The sequence below is a fragment of the Varanus komodoensis genome, unplaced genomic scaffold (assembly GCF_004798865.1).
Source record: "Varanus komodoensis strain SLA01 unplaced genomic scaffold, ASM479886v1 scaffold4, whole genome shotgun sequence".
NCBI classification, from domain to species: Eukaryota; Metazoa; Chordata; class Lepidosauria; order Squamata; family Varanidae; genus Varanus; species Varanus komodoensis.
In genome coordinates this window covers 11,022,057-11,037,465 of record NW_025335941.1, presented here as the reverse complement: position 1 = coordinate 11,037,465, position 15,409 = coordinate 11,022,057, and the positions used below count along the sequence as shown (strand labels likewise).

The 15,409-nt window shown below is 40.8% G+C and overlaps 1 protein-coding gene across 1 annotated transcript in view; it reads left to right on the top strand.

Moving 5' to 3' along the window:
- Positions 1-4,739, top strand: part of UMODL1 (uromodulin like 1) — a 41,373-nt gene extending 36,634 nt beyond the window's left edge. Inside the window, exons 24-26 of the mRNA XM_044441739.1 lie at positions 764-923; positions 1,764-1,848; positions 4,558-4,739. Of these exons, the coding sequence (XP_044297674.1) occupies positions 764-923; positions 1,764-1,848; positions 4,558-4,739 (427 nt within the window). The remainder of the gene's footprint in view (positions 1-763; positions 924-1,763; positions 1,849-4,557) is intronic.
- Positions 4,740-15,409: the final 10,670 nt, after the last annotated feature.

Here is a 15,409-nt window from a genome sequence, read left to right as displayed (position 1 = left end):
AGACATTATCAGGATGAAGAGCCAATGGATTATAGCAACAAGTCAATGGCACTGCAAATTCAGTTTGAGTTCACCCTTTCACGTACTTAAATTTGACCTTGGAGCTCAGACTCTGGAAGCCAAGCTCCCACCTACTCCCTTGCACTGGTGCCGAAAGAAGTGCACTGGCTCCCCCCACCTCACGATCCCAGCTGGGGCTTAGAAGTGCAAAAACAAAGGATGTGGCAAGGAGCAGGAAGGGGGGGGGCTGGGGCCGCAGATCTGTGCCAGCCTCCCTTTGGTGCCAGACTCCAGAACTAAATATAAATGGCTGTCCAGAGAAAACACCCCATGCAAGGCATGGCAATTCTATTGCCATGCCTCTTGCTGGGCATTTGATGCACATAAACCTCCAAGTTCAGAGGCTTACATTCATCAAGGTGGTAGGGCACAGGATTACAGCCTTTGGGTAGGAGGGTAAGCAAATAGAAAATGTTAGAAGTCTGGTTTTATTTTTGATGAAGTACAATATCATATGTATCCGTATGCCTTGTTTTAACTTTCATAATGGATTTATGTTCTTAGGAAACAAAATAATACAAGCTTAAGCACTGTCATCATCGTCATCATCAGAAACTTCTGCACAGCTGCCAGTGAAGGTGGCTGGCTTCTCTCTCAGTACTCAATTTTTAGAAGACCCATCACAGAGATAAAATTCATAGGAATGTGAGGGGTATTGCATTTTATGCCTGTCCAGCTTTTTTACTGATCCATCTCTTTTCAGCTGTCCAGTTCCAAACACATATACCACCATGATTGCAAATGGGTTGTCCAATAAAGTCTTATTTAAGCTGAAAATCTTCTCTTTTGTCAACAATTCAGTGGCTTATTTGCACTGCAAAATCCGTGTTTGTATGCAAAATCCTGGGACCATCTGTAGGAAGGTAAGGAATCCCTCTGCCAACCTTCATTATTTTTACAAATACAGCAAAAATCACCAAAAAGAATTATATATGTCTGTATATTCCCACGTGACTAAAGAAAAAATAGTGCAAAAAAAGGAAAACCAAGCAATGTGTAAAAGGGACAGTCCAGCTGTTATCCATGGAGTTAAAGCAACAGTCTCTATTTCTCTGTAAAGCACTCTGATTCTCATGGGGATCTAATCCATACAAGTCCAGCTAGACTTGCAGTGAATGGATCACCTCCATTTCTGGACATTGAGCTCACCTGTGATTGTGCTCTGATTCATGTGGATTTCCTGCCAGGGTTCCTCTGAAGCACTGGGTTCGAGGGGGTTGAGCTGGAATTCTAGGCCAAATATGTGCCCCTCAGCTATACAGGCCTGGCATGGGCAGGCCTAATCCACCGCCTGACTTGCAGCCACGAGTTCATGGAGGCTGTCCTCCTGAACAAGCAGTGAGAGCCTGGCATCCCGTCCAGTTCATACAATCCAGTTAAAAGGGTGGGTTTACATGACCCACATCATTGGCTCTAAAGCAGTAACTTTAAAAAAGAGGAACCCAGCTCATGAGTGTCGATCCAGGAGGTCTGGGTTCCAGTCTCCACTCAGCCACAAAGGTTGGCTTTAGGCCACTCACAGACTCTCAGCCCAGCCCACCTCACAGGGTTGTTGTGAGGTTCAAAAGGAGGGGAGCGGGGCATTATGTAAGCTGTCATGGGTTTCTTGTAGGACAAAGGTGAAAAATATAAGTAAATACAAATAAGTAAATGTAAAATAAAGCAAACCGTGTTTCTTTGTTTTTTTCATTTAATTATTGCAGAACTGCGATGGGTACCGTTCGCAGAGGACAGGGCAAATTATTTCAGCGCCTGGAACAACTTGGGGACCTTTACGCAGATTCGTTGGTAAGTCATCCTTTTTAATTTTTTTAAATTATTTTTTTCAATCTAAAATACAGCAAAAAACTGACATCTAAAATAGAAACATATAAAGTTAAACATACTATTAAAATAATTCTTACAATACAATGCTCCCAACCAGGAGGACCAATGATACATTTTACAAATAAAAAAGGAAAGAAAACTCATTCAAACATTTCAGGACATCCCCCCTTCCAAAATTGTAATGATTCCTTCAAGGACTCAGATTCTTTCCCCTTAAAATAACATAATAAACACCCCCGAAGTATAATTAAACTTATTTTATAGGCCCGTTTCTCACTTTAATCCAGTGGTGAGTAAGGGCCACTTAGGATGGATCACCAAACTGGCTTGTGTTTCTGAGGCTGGGGTGGGGGTTGCATCAGCAGGGGAATGTAGAGTAATTTAATTTTTAAAAGTTAAAAGGCAGCAGTGGAAATGAGAAGGCTTCCTACCCACCACAATAGTTTTGCCAGCAAGTAGAGAAGGCAGGGAAGGTAAAGGGCTCTGAAGCCTTTTACTATAGTCACCATATAATGTTTTAAAATTCTGATAAATGAATACTAAAGAAGACAGGCCAGTAACAAGGAAGCTATGGACATACAGCCGTATAGGCTACAGCCTTCCCTTGAAGTTGCAACCATTATTAGTTTATTTCATTTCAATGCCACCCAATATAGCCAAAGCTCTCTGGGAGATTCACAAGCAAGCAAAGAAACAAGCAACCTACATAATAATAAAGATAATAAAATGTAATATAACGATTTTAAGATACAAAAGTTAAAATAATTTAAATAGCTATAATGTTTACAATAGGAACCCACATCTCAACAAACTAGGAACAACTGGTTTAAATTCTTATATAACGCCAGTTATCTATCAGCTTCACTGGCTCCTGATTGAAGTCCGGGCCCAATTTAAGGTGCTGGTATTAACCTATAAAGTGTAAACGGCTTGGGACCAGGATACCTGAAGGAATGTCTCCTTCCCTATATGCCCTTGCACCCACTGAGATCTGCAGGAGAGACTCTGCTCCGGGAGTCCTCCCTGAAGGAGGTAAAGAAGGTCTCCACCCGGAGGAGGGCCTTCTCTGTGGTGGCGCCCAGACTCTAGAATGCGCTCCCCAGAGAAGTTTGCCTGGCGCCGACTTTATATGGTGCCAGGTAAAAACCTTTTTATTTACCCACTATTTTCAGAACTAGGACTTTTAATTAGTTTTAATACTCACACTAGCATTTTGATTTTGTTTTTGTTGGTATTATGTTGTTGCTTATTGTTTTTATCTGTTGCTTTGTTTATCGATTGTTATAGTTTTTGTAAGCTGTCCTGGGACAATTTATGTATAGGACAGGATATAAATATTTTTAAATGGATAAATGAATGCACCATCCTATACATCAATGTGGTTAAATGGTTTTAACCTCGTGCTGAAAAGATGGCAGAATTGCTGCCAGGTGGAGGAGGGCACCACTGAGGAGGTCCTCTAAGTTCTTGTCACCTTTTGATCCTCCCTGAAGGAAGTACTTGGAGGATGGCCTCTCATGTGCATTGCAATGTCTGGAGAGATTTAGGTTGAAGGAAGTGCTCCACTAGCTACTGTGGTCCTGAGCCTGTGAAGCACCTTGAATCAGGTGCAGGAACATAAGCAGCCAACATAAGTGGCCAGAACTGGTATTATATGCTTGGAATTTCTGGTCCCTGTTAATAATCTTGTCCATTCTGGCTGCCACATTTGGCATAAGCTGCACCTTCTGAATGGTCTTCAAGGACAGCTCCATGTAAAGTGCACTGCAAAATCTAATTTAGAAAGATGCAATTCTTTGGACAATGACCCCCTTTGAAAAACTGCCCCTCCCTGTATTGCAATCAGGCTTTGAACAAGCCCCTTGCTACCAGTGGGCAATGTGTGTGTGAGTTAATGTGTGTGTTGTGGGTCCACACACCAGCAATTGGATGGCTCTGCCTACTGTTGGCCTACTGCCCTTGATACGTTTGCCCAAAACAAATTTAGCCTTCTGGATTAAAAGTCTTCCTGAACCAGATTTAAAGGAATACCATCTGGACTGTTAGTAGTACACGAGTGAGCAAACAGTGTCAATATCATACAGAGGGGCTCGGTGTTCTTGGTATCAAAAAGGTCTAAGTCAAAAAATTGATGTACTGATGAAGGTGTTGGTGAAATCTGGGCAACCTCTTTGACTTTCTGGCCGAGTGTTCTTTGGTCCAGATATTTGCTTTATTGGCCTGAGAATTCTCAGGTTCATGTTCTCTGACCTTCACTTTGAGGAGCTTGTGGTGTCTAATAAGGAATGACTTAAAGCAGCTTCTTCCAACCTAGTACTCTCTGGATATGTGGGCCTACAATTTCCAACATCCACACCTTGCATGACTGCTAATTTAGGGAACTGGATAAAACAAGCTCCAATAATTGTTTCTCATTCTGCCAGTCTTACACATATGTCTCTTATTCTGTTTTTCTACTGCTTGGAAAATATAGATCCATTAACTATGAGAAGATGAGATTATTAATCCTGTGTATACTTGCCTTGGTCAAATTGATCTTGGACTTCCCCAGATAAACACATTAGGGTTGCATTGTCAAAGTCAAACTGCACTTTCTGATCTAGTTTGATACAATCTGCCTTTAAAATTTATGGGGTCTCCAGTGTCACCTTTTCATTTCTTTTATTTCAGATGATGTAAAGGAAGAGAAGAAGCCTGGCTTAGGAGTAGGTTATATAGTCCTCATTGTCATTGGTGTGTTTGTTTTTGTCCTGGGAATAGTAGGTCTTTTGGTTTGCCGACGCCGACGCAAGTCTAGGTCATACAACTTCAAAATCAAATCTGACAATTTTAACTACCAACTGTTTTTATGACTGAATGTTTTACCGCGTGTAAGTTCACTGAACTATTGTTCCAAGGGCCGGCTTCTGTGGTCCCTGTGAAACCCTTTCAAGTGAACCTTCAGAAATGTGTAAACAGAAAGATACAAACTAGGAGGGAATGATGGATTTGTTACTTCTTCCTACTATTTATCTACATGGAAGAACAACGTTCTCCTTTGTCCCTTTATAGGTCCAATGTCTATAGAGAGCCAGTGCAGAACAGTGGATATTAGATGCATAGTGGGGAGATTGGTCAGATGCTATTTGGATGGCCTTGTGCACATCAATCCAGGTCAGTTCAGGCATTACTCAGTGGAATGATCAACACAGATACCATACAGGTTTAGCCCTGTATCCAAGCTATGTGGCTTTTCCTGACTCCTCATTGATTATGGTGAACTTCTGCAGCAAGGACCCCTTTATGTCTGTGGAGGCTCCTACACATTAAACTCTCAAATCAGTTTGCCCTCAACATGAGAAGGGCTAAGATGAGCCACATGGCCTTGGGGGTGAGCTAAATGTGTGCCCCATTTGCCTGTTCTGGTGAGTAACATCTTCACAGGGCTACTTTCTTGGCTTAATCTTGTGAAGAGAACATGGAGATGAGCCCCGTGATGATATCCTAAGCTCCTTGGAGGAAGAGTGGGATGGAAATGCAACAGGAAGACAGGCAGTGCTATGTCACTAACCACATGCCATTATTTTTCTTGGTTGGAAACATCTTATGAATATAATATTATTCCATATGTTGTTGGACATGACACACTCAAACAAACTCAACCACAAGTTCATCACTCCTCTAAGAATCTCTTATTTGATTCAGTTGCTATTTGAAAGCACTATATGGTTCTTGCATCCTTTCAGTAGGGGAAAAATCACTAAATAATTTTAGAATTGGGTTTATGCTGTTTCCTCCACCATCACAGTACTACTTGCTCTCAAAAGGTATGCACTTTCACCATTGCAAGGAATAATTTTTACAGGTACAAGATTATTCCTACAGGACCACTCAATCCAAACATGTATTTTAAAATGTAGCATTGCCACCCTAATGCAAAGCCCTGGTCTTCAGAGAGCAAATCTGAAGGATGCATTAAGAAGTTAGATTACTGCCCAGAAAAGATTTTGGAAGCTGTTATTTAAAACTGATGTCATGCATTTCCAGCTTTTTTTAACACTAAAAGAAGGAAAGAGAGGGAACTATTTCTACAGTTGGTCTAGCAATAGTACGTTCTACTATTTTTCTGAGATAAAAGTTGAGAACACTCCCTTAAGCACATTCCCAATATTGTATGTTTTGCAGACCAACAATCCCTTGGTGTAAAGCATTCTAATCCCAAAGCTAACACTTCCATAAACTTGCTTAAACTCCAGTCTGTTAGCAATGGCTCATGGCACACAGCATTAGTGTTACTGGCAGTAGAGGAAAAAGACAACATGTTGGCACATCACATCCTTTATTACCAGCACCAAACGACACACCATACAGCAAACTGTGCTTTATCTTGTCACTACACCCAGAATAACTGAAGAATGATAGCTTGCCTATTCCAATAGATTATTATTCTAATAATCATGTTTTGACTGGTACATTGTGTGTGTCTCTGTTTCTCATTTGCTCCAATGGCAATAGTTTTCAATTATTCAAAATTCCTGGCTGTCCCCAGTCTATTGTATGCAATGCATGGGTTATGCTTGTTAATATTTTCCCTGATGATCTGCATTGTCTACAACAGCCTCATGCCAAGTAGAACTCCAGATGTCAAACATCTGATTGGGGATGGGCAGAAGCTGTACTGGCTCAATTTTTCCTTATTACACAAATCAGGGTGGGCAACATGTAACACTCCAGATGTTGTGAACCGCAATTCCCATCATTCCTCATTATTAGCTTAGGAGTAAAGGGACTGGTAGTTCAGTAATTTCTGAAGGGACAGAATTCCCCACCCCATCATGGATGTTGCAAGTACAAGAGCCCTGAAAGGAAAGGAAAATCCACAACCTTAGCATAGGCCCATAAGCATGTAAAATATTATAATATTTAGATTGAACTTCCATTATTTTGATGTTCCCCCAGCTGCAGAAATCTCCTAAATATTTGCAAAAGCAATGGCACATGCTCCTTCAAATTCTTATTTTACTTTGAAAAAGCTAGTTAGTCTTAACGTAAGACAATGCTATGATAAAATTAACAAAAATAAAATATGAAAATAGTATGATTTTGGCACAGCTTAAGGGTGAAAAGAGATGTTGAACCTCTGTTGTTTTATTTTAGGAGCTGCTATATTTTTTGGTACATTTATTATACATTTTAATTCTAAACACAATTTAATTGCCTTGTGTACACACTGGAAAAGAGGAACTATTTTTATAGATTGTAGTTTCTTTACTGTAATAATATTAAGCAATTTAATTGCTCTTTCAAAGGTAGCTGGATTGAAAGCCATTTCAAAGTTCCACCTCTCCGCATGGAAGCTGCTGCAAACCCCTTTCCTATAGTAGGATTCTGTGTAGGAGCCGTAAAACTTAAAGCTACATTACATAGTTCTGTTTTAAGGGGCTCTTAGAAGAAAACAGTTGTAAAAACAATGGGGCAAGCTACATTTGTTATATGTGGAATAAAATCTTATTACTAAAGTAGATACAGACTATTATTAACTCTATGTCTACTGTCTTAGTAAATAAATTTTTAAAGCGTGTGTGTGGTGTGTGTGTGTGTGCTCTTTAAACAAACCCCTGAAGACTAAAGGCTTAGTCATATGATTATCAAGTAACAAATCATTAATTCTCTGCACTCTTACTCATTAGTAAGACTCACTGAATTTAATGGCATTGAAGTCGTGAGTCAACATCAGGGAACCAAGATTAGCGTGGATGCCAGGAAATACTTCCTGACAGTTAGGACCCCGAGGGTATGGAATGGGCTTCCATGGGAGGTGGCTGAGGCCCCATCAGTGAGGGTGTTTAAGGATAGGCTGGACATGCACATGGTAGGAATGTCATGAGTGGAGCTGGCTGGAGCCGGGGCTCAGACCCCGTCTGACTCTCCTTGTTTCTATGTATAAAGCTGGGTCAGCAACATGGGATTGCAGCAGACATGTGTCTTTGTAATTATTATAACCCCTTTCCATTTATGGGATGTCAACTTTAATTTAAGAAGGATGTTTGCAGTGACCTGATACGTTGTGTGATATGTGTGTGTGTGTGTGTATGGGTGGAACGTATAAACGGCTTCTCCAGCACAACTTCATATTGTTGTGAGTTAGAATGAAGGCTCTGCTTTTACAAATACATGGCAATAGCTATGACCAAGAAGATATCAATTTATTCACATACACTTATTCACACATTTCAAAAATATCACAATGGCTATGTGGTAATAGAAATGCAATCTTGAACAACTATATTAACTAGGTCACCAACTCATATAGAAGTAGGTCAGTGAGACTAGACATAATTGCCAAAAAAACCCCTCAAAAACCCAGGAAGTCTATTAATAATGGAACTTGTTATCACATGTTTTGTCAACTAAATGAATAGTTCTAGAAATACACTACGATGAATTGAGTCTGAATGTCAGTATGATTAACATTGCTGGTAAAGGTCATGGAGCAAATCCAAGGCTAGTCAATGGGCCCTGAACAGTGTTTGATGTCATGAAAGAATGGACTGAGAAGTTTTAGCCAAAAGAAAAGGCAGATGCAAAATATTTGTTGACACCTGCAGGAAACCGTAGAAGTAAGTTCAAGTACTGAGTCCAAGCAATCTGTTTTCTAATTTCTAGGGCTGGCTGTGAAGAGTAAACTCTTGACTCAGCAGAAATTACGGGATTTTTCCACCCCACCAGCCATTCTTGCTTGGAAGAAGCTTTCATTCATTGAAGCTTGACTAGATTCAACCTGTTTTTGCATCTCAAGTTATTTTACTTACATTTATTTATTTATTTCATTTTTATGCCACCCAATAGCTGAGGCTGTCTGGGCAGTTAACAAAAGACTGTTTTTTTAAAAAAATTAAAACACAAACGCATACAAGATAAAATTAACTTAGAACAGCAAAACCACAAGAGCAGTTGTGTAATTGAATCATCACAGAAGCATAGTAGCAGTACAGAATAAAATTCAATATTTAAAAGATGAAGTTAAAAAAGTAAAACTTTAGATGCTAGGAGAATGAATAGATTTTCAACTGGTGCTGAAAATAATACAAAGTGTGAACACAAATGCTTGCGGGTCTCATTCCACAGCTGAAAAGACCCTTCCCGGCAGCTACCTGCCTCACTTCCTTTGGAAGGGGCTCTCAGAGAAAGATCCCAAAGATGACTCCAGTGTCTGCGTAGGAACACCTGTGATGAGCTGTTCTTTCAGATTACTTGGCCCCAAGCCATTTAGGGCTTTGAATGTTAGTACTAGCCATCTGAATCAGGCCCAGACTTCAACTGGCAGCCAGTGCAGCTGGAAGGGGGCTTGCATAATATGTTCTCATGAGCCAGTCCTTGTTCAGAATCTTTCTGCCCTGTTTTGGATCAGATGAAGTTCTGGAAATTTTGGATCAGCTGATTACAAAGTCACCACTATCCTGGCATCCCAGGGGTTCATGTACTATGAATGATTGGATGAAAGTCTAGTTACTCTAAGGTTATGACTTAGGTTAAATTCACCCCGTGATCCACAGAAATCAATAGCTGCCACCATCTGTTGGGCTAAGGTGTAGAAATTAAAAAATGAAAAATACATTAAAATGCTCTTACTTATTAAGGAGGAGATATCTATATAGAATACATATAGAATGAAACTTGGTCAGTTTTCATTGTGAACTCACATGTAGCGTTAGCATACATATGTTGGAAAGGGGAAGACATCCAGGAGGTCCATCTCAGCCGAACGAGGTTGGGAACAGCAAAATACTGACAAGGCTTGAATAACTCAAGAGTGGAGCTGTATCCAGTTAAAAAGTTTGATATGACCAGCAAGGTTTTTAAGTGCTAATATGAAGATACAACCCCTTACCTAACTTTCTGAAAATGGAACAGGTTACAATTCATTGGGTATACTTCTACCTTTGTTAGTTTCACTTCTCCTTAGAAAGGAGTTAGAACTATTCACTCCATATCAGTTTTAGCTGGTACACGTGTGCCATGTTCCTTTAACAGAACTGTGGCCCATTTAATCCAGTTTATTTCTGTCCTCCGCTTTTTCTCTCCCTTCTGCAAGCCCTATCTGGAAATTGTTAAACAATATTTTCAACAGATTCATTTCAATGATACAAAGATATCAGTGTTTGTGTACAAACTGATAGAAATATAGCATCAATGAAGATCAAACAGGTGCAGCCCTAAATAAGACCTTTCCACCTCTGCTTCTGTTGCATCTTGGGTTACAGTTTCATATTAACTCAGAATGAAATGCTTCTTTTGAAGAGCACTTTTTGTACTCTGAATACTTTCATTATTCCAAGTTTCTCAAGTTTCTTGAGGAACTTACAGGTTTTTTGGAAGCTGAAGTTCCTTTTAATCAGGGGAGTGGGTGGAAGAAGAAGCAATATTTGTTAATGTTTCTGTGTTGCTTTAGGGAGCATAGTTTCACCAATAATATTACTATTGCAATGTCTAGGAACACTTTTACTTTAACATGGTCTTCAGTAGTTCATTAAATTCAACAGACCTAATCCAGTTATAACTGCACTCACGTGCATTGCCTGAGACAGTCGGTACTGATGAACATTTTTATCTGCTATTGGAAATTCACCCATGTGGTATTGGGTGAATTGGCATATTCTGTGGTACAAGTGGAGCCTGCATTAGTTGTGAGCCTAAAAAATGGAAGCCATGATGGATTAGGGCAGGAGTGTGAACCACACCGTGCTAAATTTCAGTACAACCATGCACACTGATATAGGAAATATTCTCAGCTTGCTGTTGCCATGTGTTCGACTCATTTCTGGCATGCTGCCACAACTGGATGAACTCTATATGGTACCTGTACATACATGAAGAATGTAATGTTGGCTAGACTAACAGTGCGCCCCCTACTATTAGGCAGACTGAGGCAGCCACCCTGGGTGGGAGATGCCAGAGAGCAGGAGCAGGTTGAAAGACAGCTGTGTGTGCCCCATAACCTGCTGCAATCCTAAACTAGCTGTTGCAGAGGGTGCCATCCAGTCACAAGAGTCAAAAACCAGTCAGTTAGGTTTTGTACATGAAATGAAATGTGTCATTGGCATACTGATGGCAACACACTCTAAAACTCCAGATGACCCACTAAGAGGTTTCATGTAGGTGCTAATTAGAATGGAGAACAAGACCAGCTCCTGAGGAACTCTGTACTGGAGCCAAGCAATATTTTCCAAGAGCCAAGCAACGTTTTTCAAGCGCCACCTCCTGGACCTGACCATCCAAGTAGGAGCAGAGCAATTGCAAAACAGAACGTTGCTCCCAGAAGAATAGCATAGTCAATGGTATCAAAGAGGTCTAAGAGTATCAACAGGTTAACACTGTCCCTGCATCTCCCAGCATAGGTCATCATACAGGGCAACCTAGGTTGTTTCTATGCCAGAACCAGACTTAAATCTGAATGAAATGGATCCAAATAATCAGTATCAGCCAAGAGTGCCTAGAATTGATTGGCAAACACCCTCTCTGGAACCTTGCCCTGAGACCTTTGCACCCAGCCTAAGGTTATTAATGTCTTCTGAATCAAGTGAGGACTTTTTCAGAAGCCATTTCACTGCCACCTTTCAGGATGGGACCACTTCCTCTCACAGGGAGACATTTGTCATCTCCCTGACCCAGTCAGTTGTTCCTTCTTTGCTGTCCTGTTCCTTCCTGGCTCCCTTTTATAAGCCAGGAGAGGGAAAGATCCAGTACAGATGTTGTTGCATGGACCTGGCCATGCACTTTGTCCACATCTTTGAGGTGTACCAACTGCAACTCATTCAGTAAAACTGGACCAGGCTGTGCTCTGGATTCTTGAGGAGCGGCCTCTCCACTGCCTCTTTAAGGCAGAATGAGACCACTCCCCGGCTCAGTGGGCTATTCCCTCCCTGCTCTCTTTTATTAGCCAAGAGGGGCAAGGATCCAATACAGATGTGACTGCATGAACTTGTCCAAGCACTTTGTCAACATCCTCAAGCTGAATCAGTTGAAAATTATCCAAGGAACCAGGCCAAATTGTGCTCTGGGAATCTCACCTGATTGTTCTAGTATACTCCTGGAGTCTTGGTGGATGCAAGAGATTTTTCCTGGACGTGTCCAGTAAAGGCCCCATGCAAAACTTATGGCCAACAATTAATAGGCCCTGAATAATCCTGAAAAGTTCTACCAGGTGACATTTAGTTCAATGAAACTTCTTCCCAAATAGGTGCCCCGGATGTGGCCATTTAATATTAGAACCATTCAGTTCAAGCATGTTTGTGCTTTTTATCTGAAGAGTAAAACATCTTTTGTTCCTGGTAGTCTGAGGAGTTATTTCAGGTGGCAGTATGCCAATGCAGCCTCACCCTGTTTATAGCATGGGAACCATCATGGCAAAATGTCAGTCTCACAAATGGAACAGACACTGAAAAGAAGTCCAGAATGATCATGGAGCCATGGAGGTTCACATGGAATCTCATTCTTTACATTTTGCTTGGTAAGTTAAGTCTCTCTAATATATAAACACTAATATCCATGAAGATTCCACAGAAAGTCTAGAGAGTCATCTAGAGAGCCATGCGGCTATGAGACGATATATAAAAGTGCTAAATAGATAAATAAATAATGTCATTTTTAAGGACCCAGAAGCTACATTGTCTATATTAATGCATTGGCTATTTTCTGCTGCCTGCCAAATTTGTAATATTGCGTCTGCTATTTCTTCTATGTATAGACCATGATGTTGGCAGACGTTATGAAAATGAACCTAGGTGTAGCAAGACTTTTATGGTAACAGCAAAATGCTTAGGTTCTAGCTGTATATTTACCAAGGATTTGTGTTTTGTTTTAGCTTTCTGTTTTCTTTTTTGGTTTTTAATTCCTATGACTTTTTCTATCAGATTTCTGGAGCAACAGGAAATGTAACAAGGATACGCAATTCATTATGTCTCTGTAAATAGCTTCTTTTTCAAATACAACTTTTAAACTGCATATAACCCACTTGGATAATAATAAGAAAGACTGTGAAACTACTAGGCTAGGAAGATATAAATTTCTTGTGAAATCATAAAATTTATTGTGTTGTTGCTGCAAGGTTTGCCCAAGTACTATACTATTGGGTTCGATGTTAGACTATTGTATGGATATTAGATTGAAGATATATTTATATTAGAGCTTATGTAAAAGTATGTCTACAATATTTTGTGAAAACTTGTAAGGTGATGATCTAAACTGCTCTAAACTTCAAAGCAGTTCCACCCACCCCCAACATTTTTATCTACACTTTTAGATTATTGACCGTTTAGAAATTAATTTGATGTGATACTTCTGGTGAGCAACATTATAGAGAGATTTTAATATGCAAAGGTTTGGGCTTTTACTGGCAGATTTGACAAAATTTGGTCAAATTCTACAGAATTAGTACAAGTGGCTTGATTACTTATTGCCAAAGCACCTCTACCTGACAATGTTGCTGCTTTTGCTATTATGCTTGGAGCCATAGAGCAGCATGCATACACAAGACACAGGGAAAGGGAAAGAGGGTCAGGCGCTTTCATCTGGAGGAAGTAAGTAACCTGCTGGTACTTGTTGGAAGGAGCTCACCAATTCCACAAGTATGCACAGTTTCAACACTAACCGACCCAGTGGAAGCGTCAGTTAATTTTAGTTCCTTGTGTTTCTGTGTTTCCTGCTATTAGAAGGCAAGCAAGTGGTGCATCTTGGCTCAAAAAGCCAAGCCAAGCCAAACCTCAGTTTCATGTATACGCTGGTGAAGTTTAAGCCACTGATGACTGGCTGAGAAAGAGATCATGGGGTTGTGGGAAGCAGCTCAGTGAAAATGTTGACTGAGTCTGTGCCTGCCGCCCCCCCCCCCCCACCAAAAAAAGGCAAATTCGGAGCTGGACTAATTAGGGATTGAAAATAAGACTGTCAATATACTATACTGTCCTTACACAAATCAATAGTGTAACTAGGGATTTATGGACATTGTAAAATCTATTCTGTTTATGCTCCATGCATTGTCAGGGACCTTTTGTTCTGTCATCTGCACATTGACAGAACTGGATTTTGTGCAAATGTGTTCATGCACATATTCTCAAAAATGTACAGACACTTCAAAACCTACACAAATACCCCTTAAATGTGTACTTCAACACTTTAGCCTTCGGGTGGTGGGGGGGAATGGACAATTTTGGTCAATGTTTGTTTATTTTCTTTCTTTTTCTGCCACTAAATTTGCATACAATTATGGAAAGTAAAAAACAAAAAACCAATCTGGTCTGTTAGTCTGCAGAATCTCCACGACTTGGAAAAAGCTGGGTTGCTGCAGAATTAATGGCTCAGATCCTTAGACATTTGAATTCATTTGTGTCTATTGTGGATTTCCCCAATATCCTTAGGGGTAACCACAGAATAAAATATACAGTTCTGGTCACTAGAACTGTAGGGATATGCTAGATTTGTAAAAAGAACAAAATGTGGCATCAAAAATGTTCAAGGAACAGAACAACTCCTACATCGGGGAGTGTTTAGCTTAGAAAAGGAATGAATGAGGATCAGGACTGCAAGATTCCTCCTTAGAATCCAGCTCCCTTTTATTTGTCAGATTTCTTCTTGGGTTAGGCTCCTGCTTAGGAAGGAAACCGAGCCAAGGGGACGTCTGCAAACACTCACAGAAATCTAGTTGTGCAAACAGCAACTTTCTTCCATAGCATGTATGAAAGGCTGCAAGGCATGTGCTCAGGGCAGGGATGCTGCTTTTAAAGAAACTTTAAGATTCTAAGTGCAAAAACTTATCTCATGGAAATCAGAATTTAGGGCCAAAGGTTTGGCTCCAGATAGAAGTAATGATACAACAGGAGAGCCAGTGTGGCGTAGTGGTTAAGAGTATGGGACTGGGACTCAGACGATCTGGGTTCAAGTCCCCGCTCAACCATGGAGCCAACTGGGTGACTTTGGGCCAGTCACAGACTCTCAGCCCAACCTACCTCACAGGGTTGTTGTTGTGGGGATAAGATGGAGGAGGAGAATGATGTAAGCTGCCTTGAGCCCTTTGGGGAAAAAGGCAGGATATAAATCGAACTAACGAATGAATGATATATGTAGCATTCGACACAACTCAGTGGCTGGGTTTGCATGTCATGGCATTCAACAGTGGGGTTTTTTAACCATTGTTGGTCTGTCGTATCCTCAGCAGGAGGTGAGGGTGCCTGATCAGTCCTCTTGTCCCCGCTGCTGGGCTTCAGGGCCTGAACCTGCTTGTGCAGCAGGGCCTGCTTGATGCCTGTGGCAAACCAAACAGTCCAGGATTGCGAGCCTCATTGCTCCCCACAGTGCCTCCTGGAATGCCACCTGGAGGACTGAGAGGGAAGGAAATAACAGGGCGGGAGAGAGTCACTGCCATGAGCCTGATTGTCCGACGGGTAGGCTGAAGGGAAAAAAATGGACCATACACGGTTGCTTGTCAGGATGTTTGAACCCAGCCAATATGGTAATTCTGAATGGCAAGAAAATCACAATGAAGAAACTT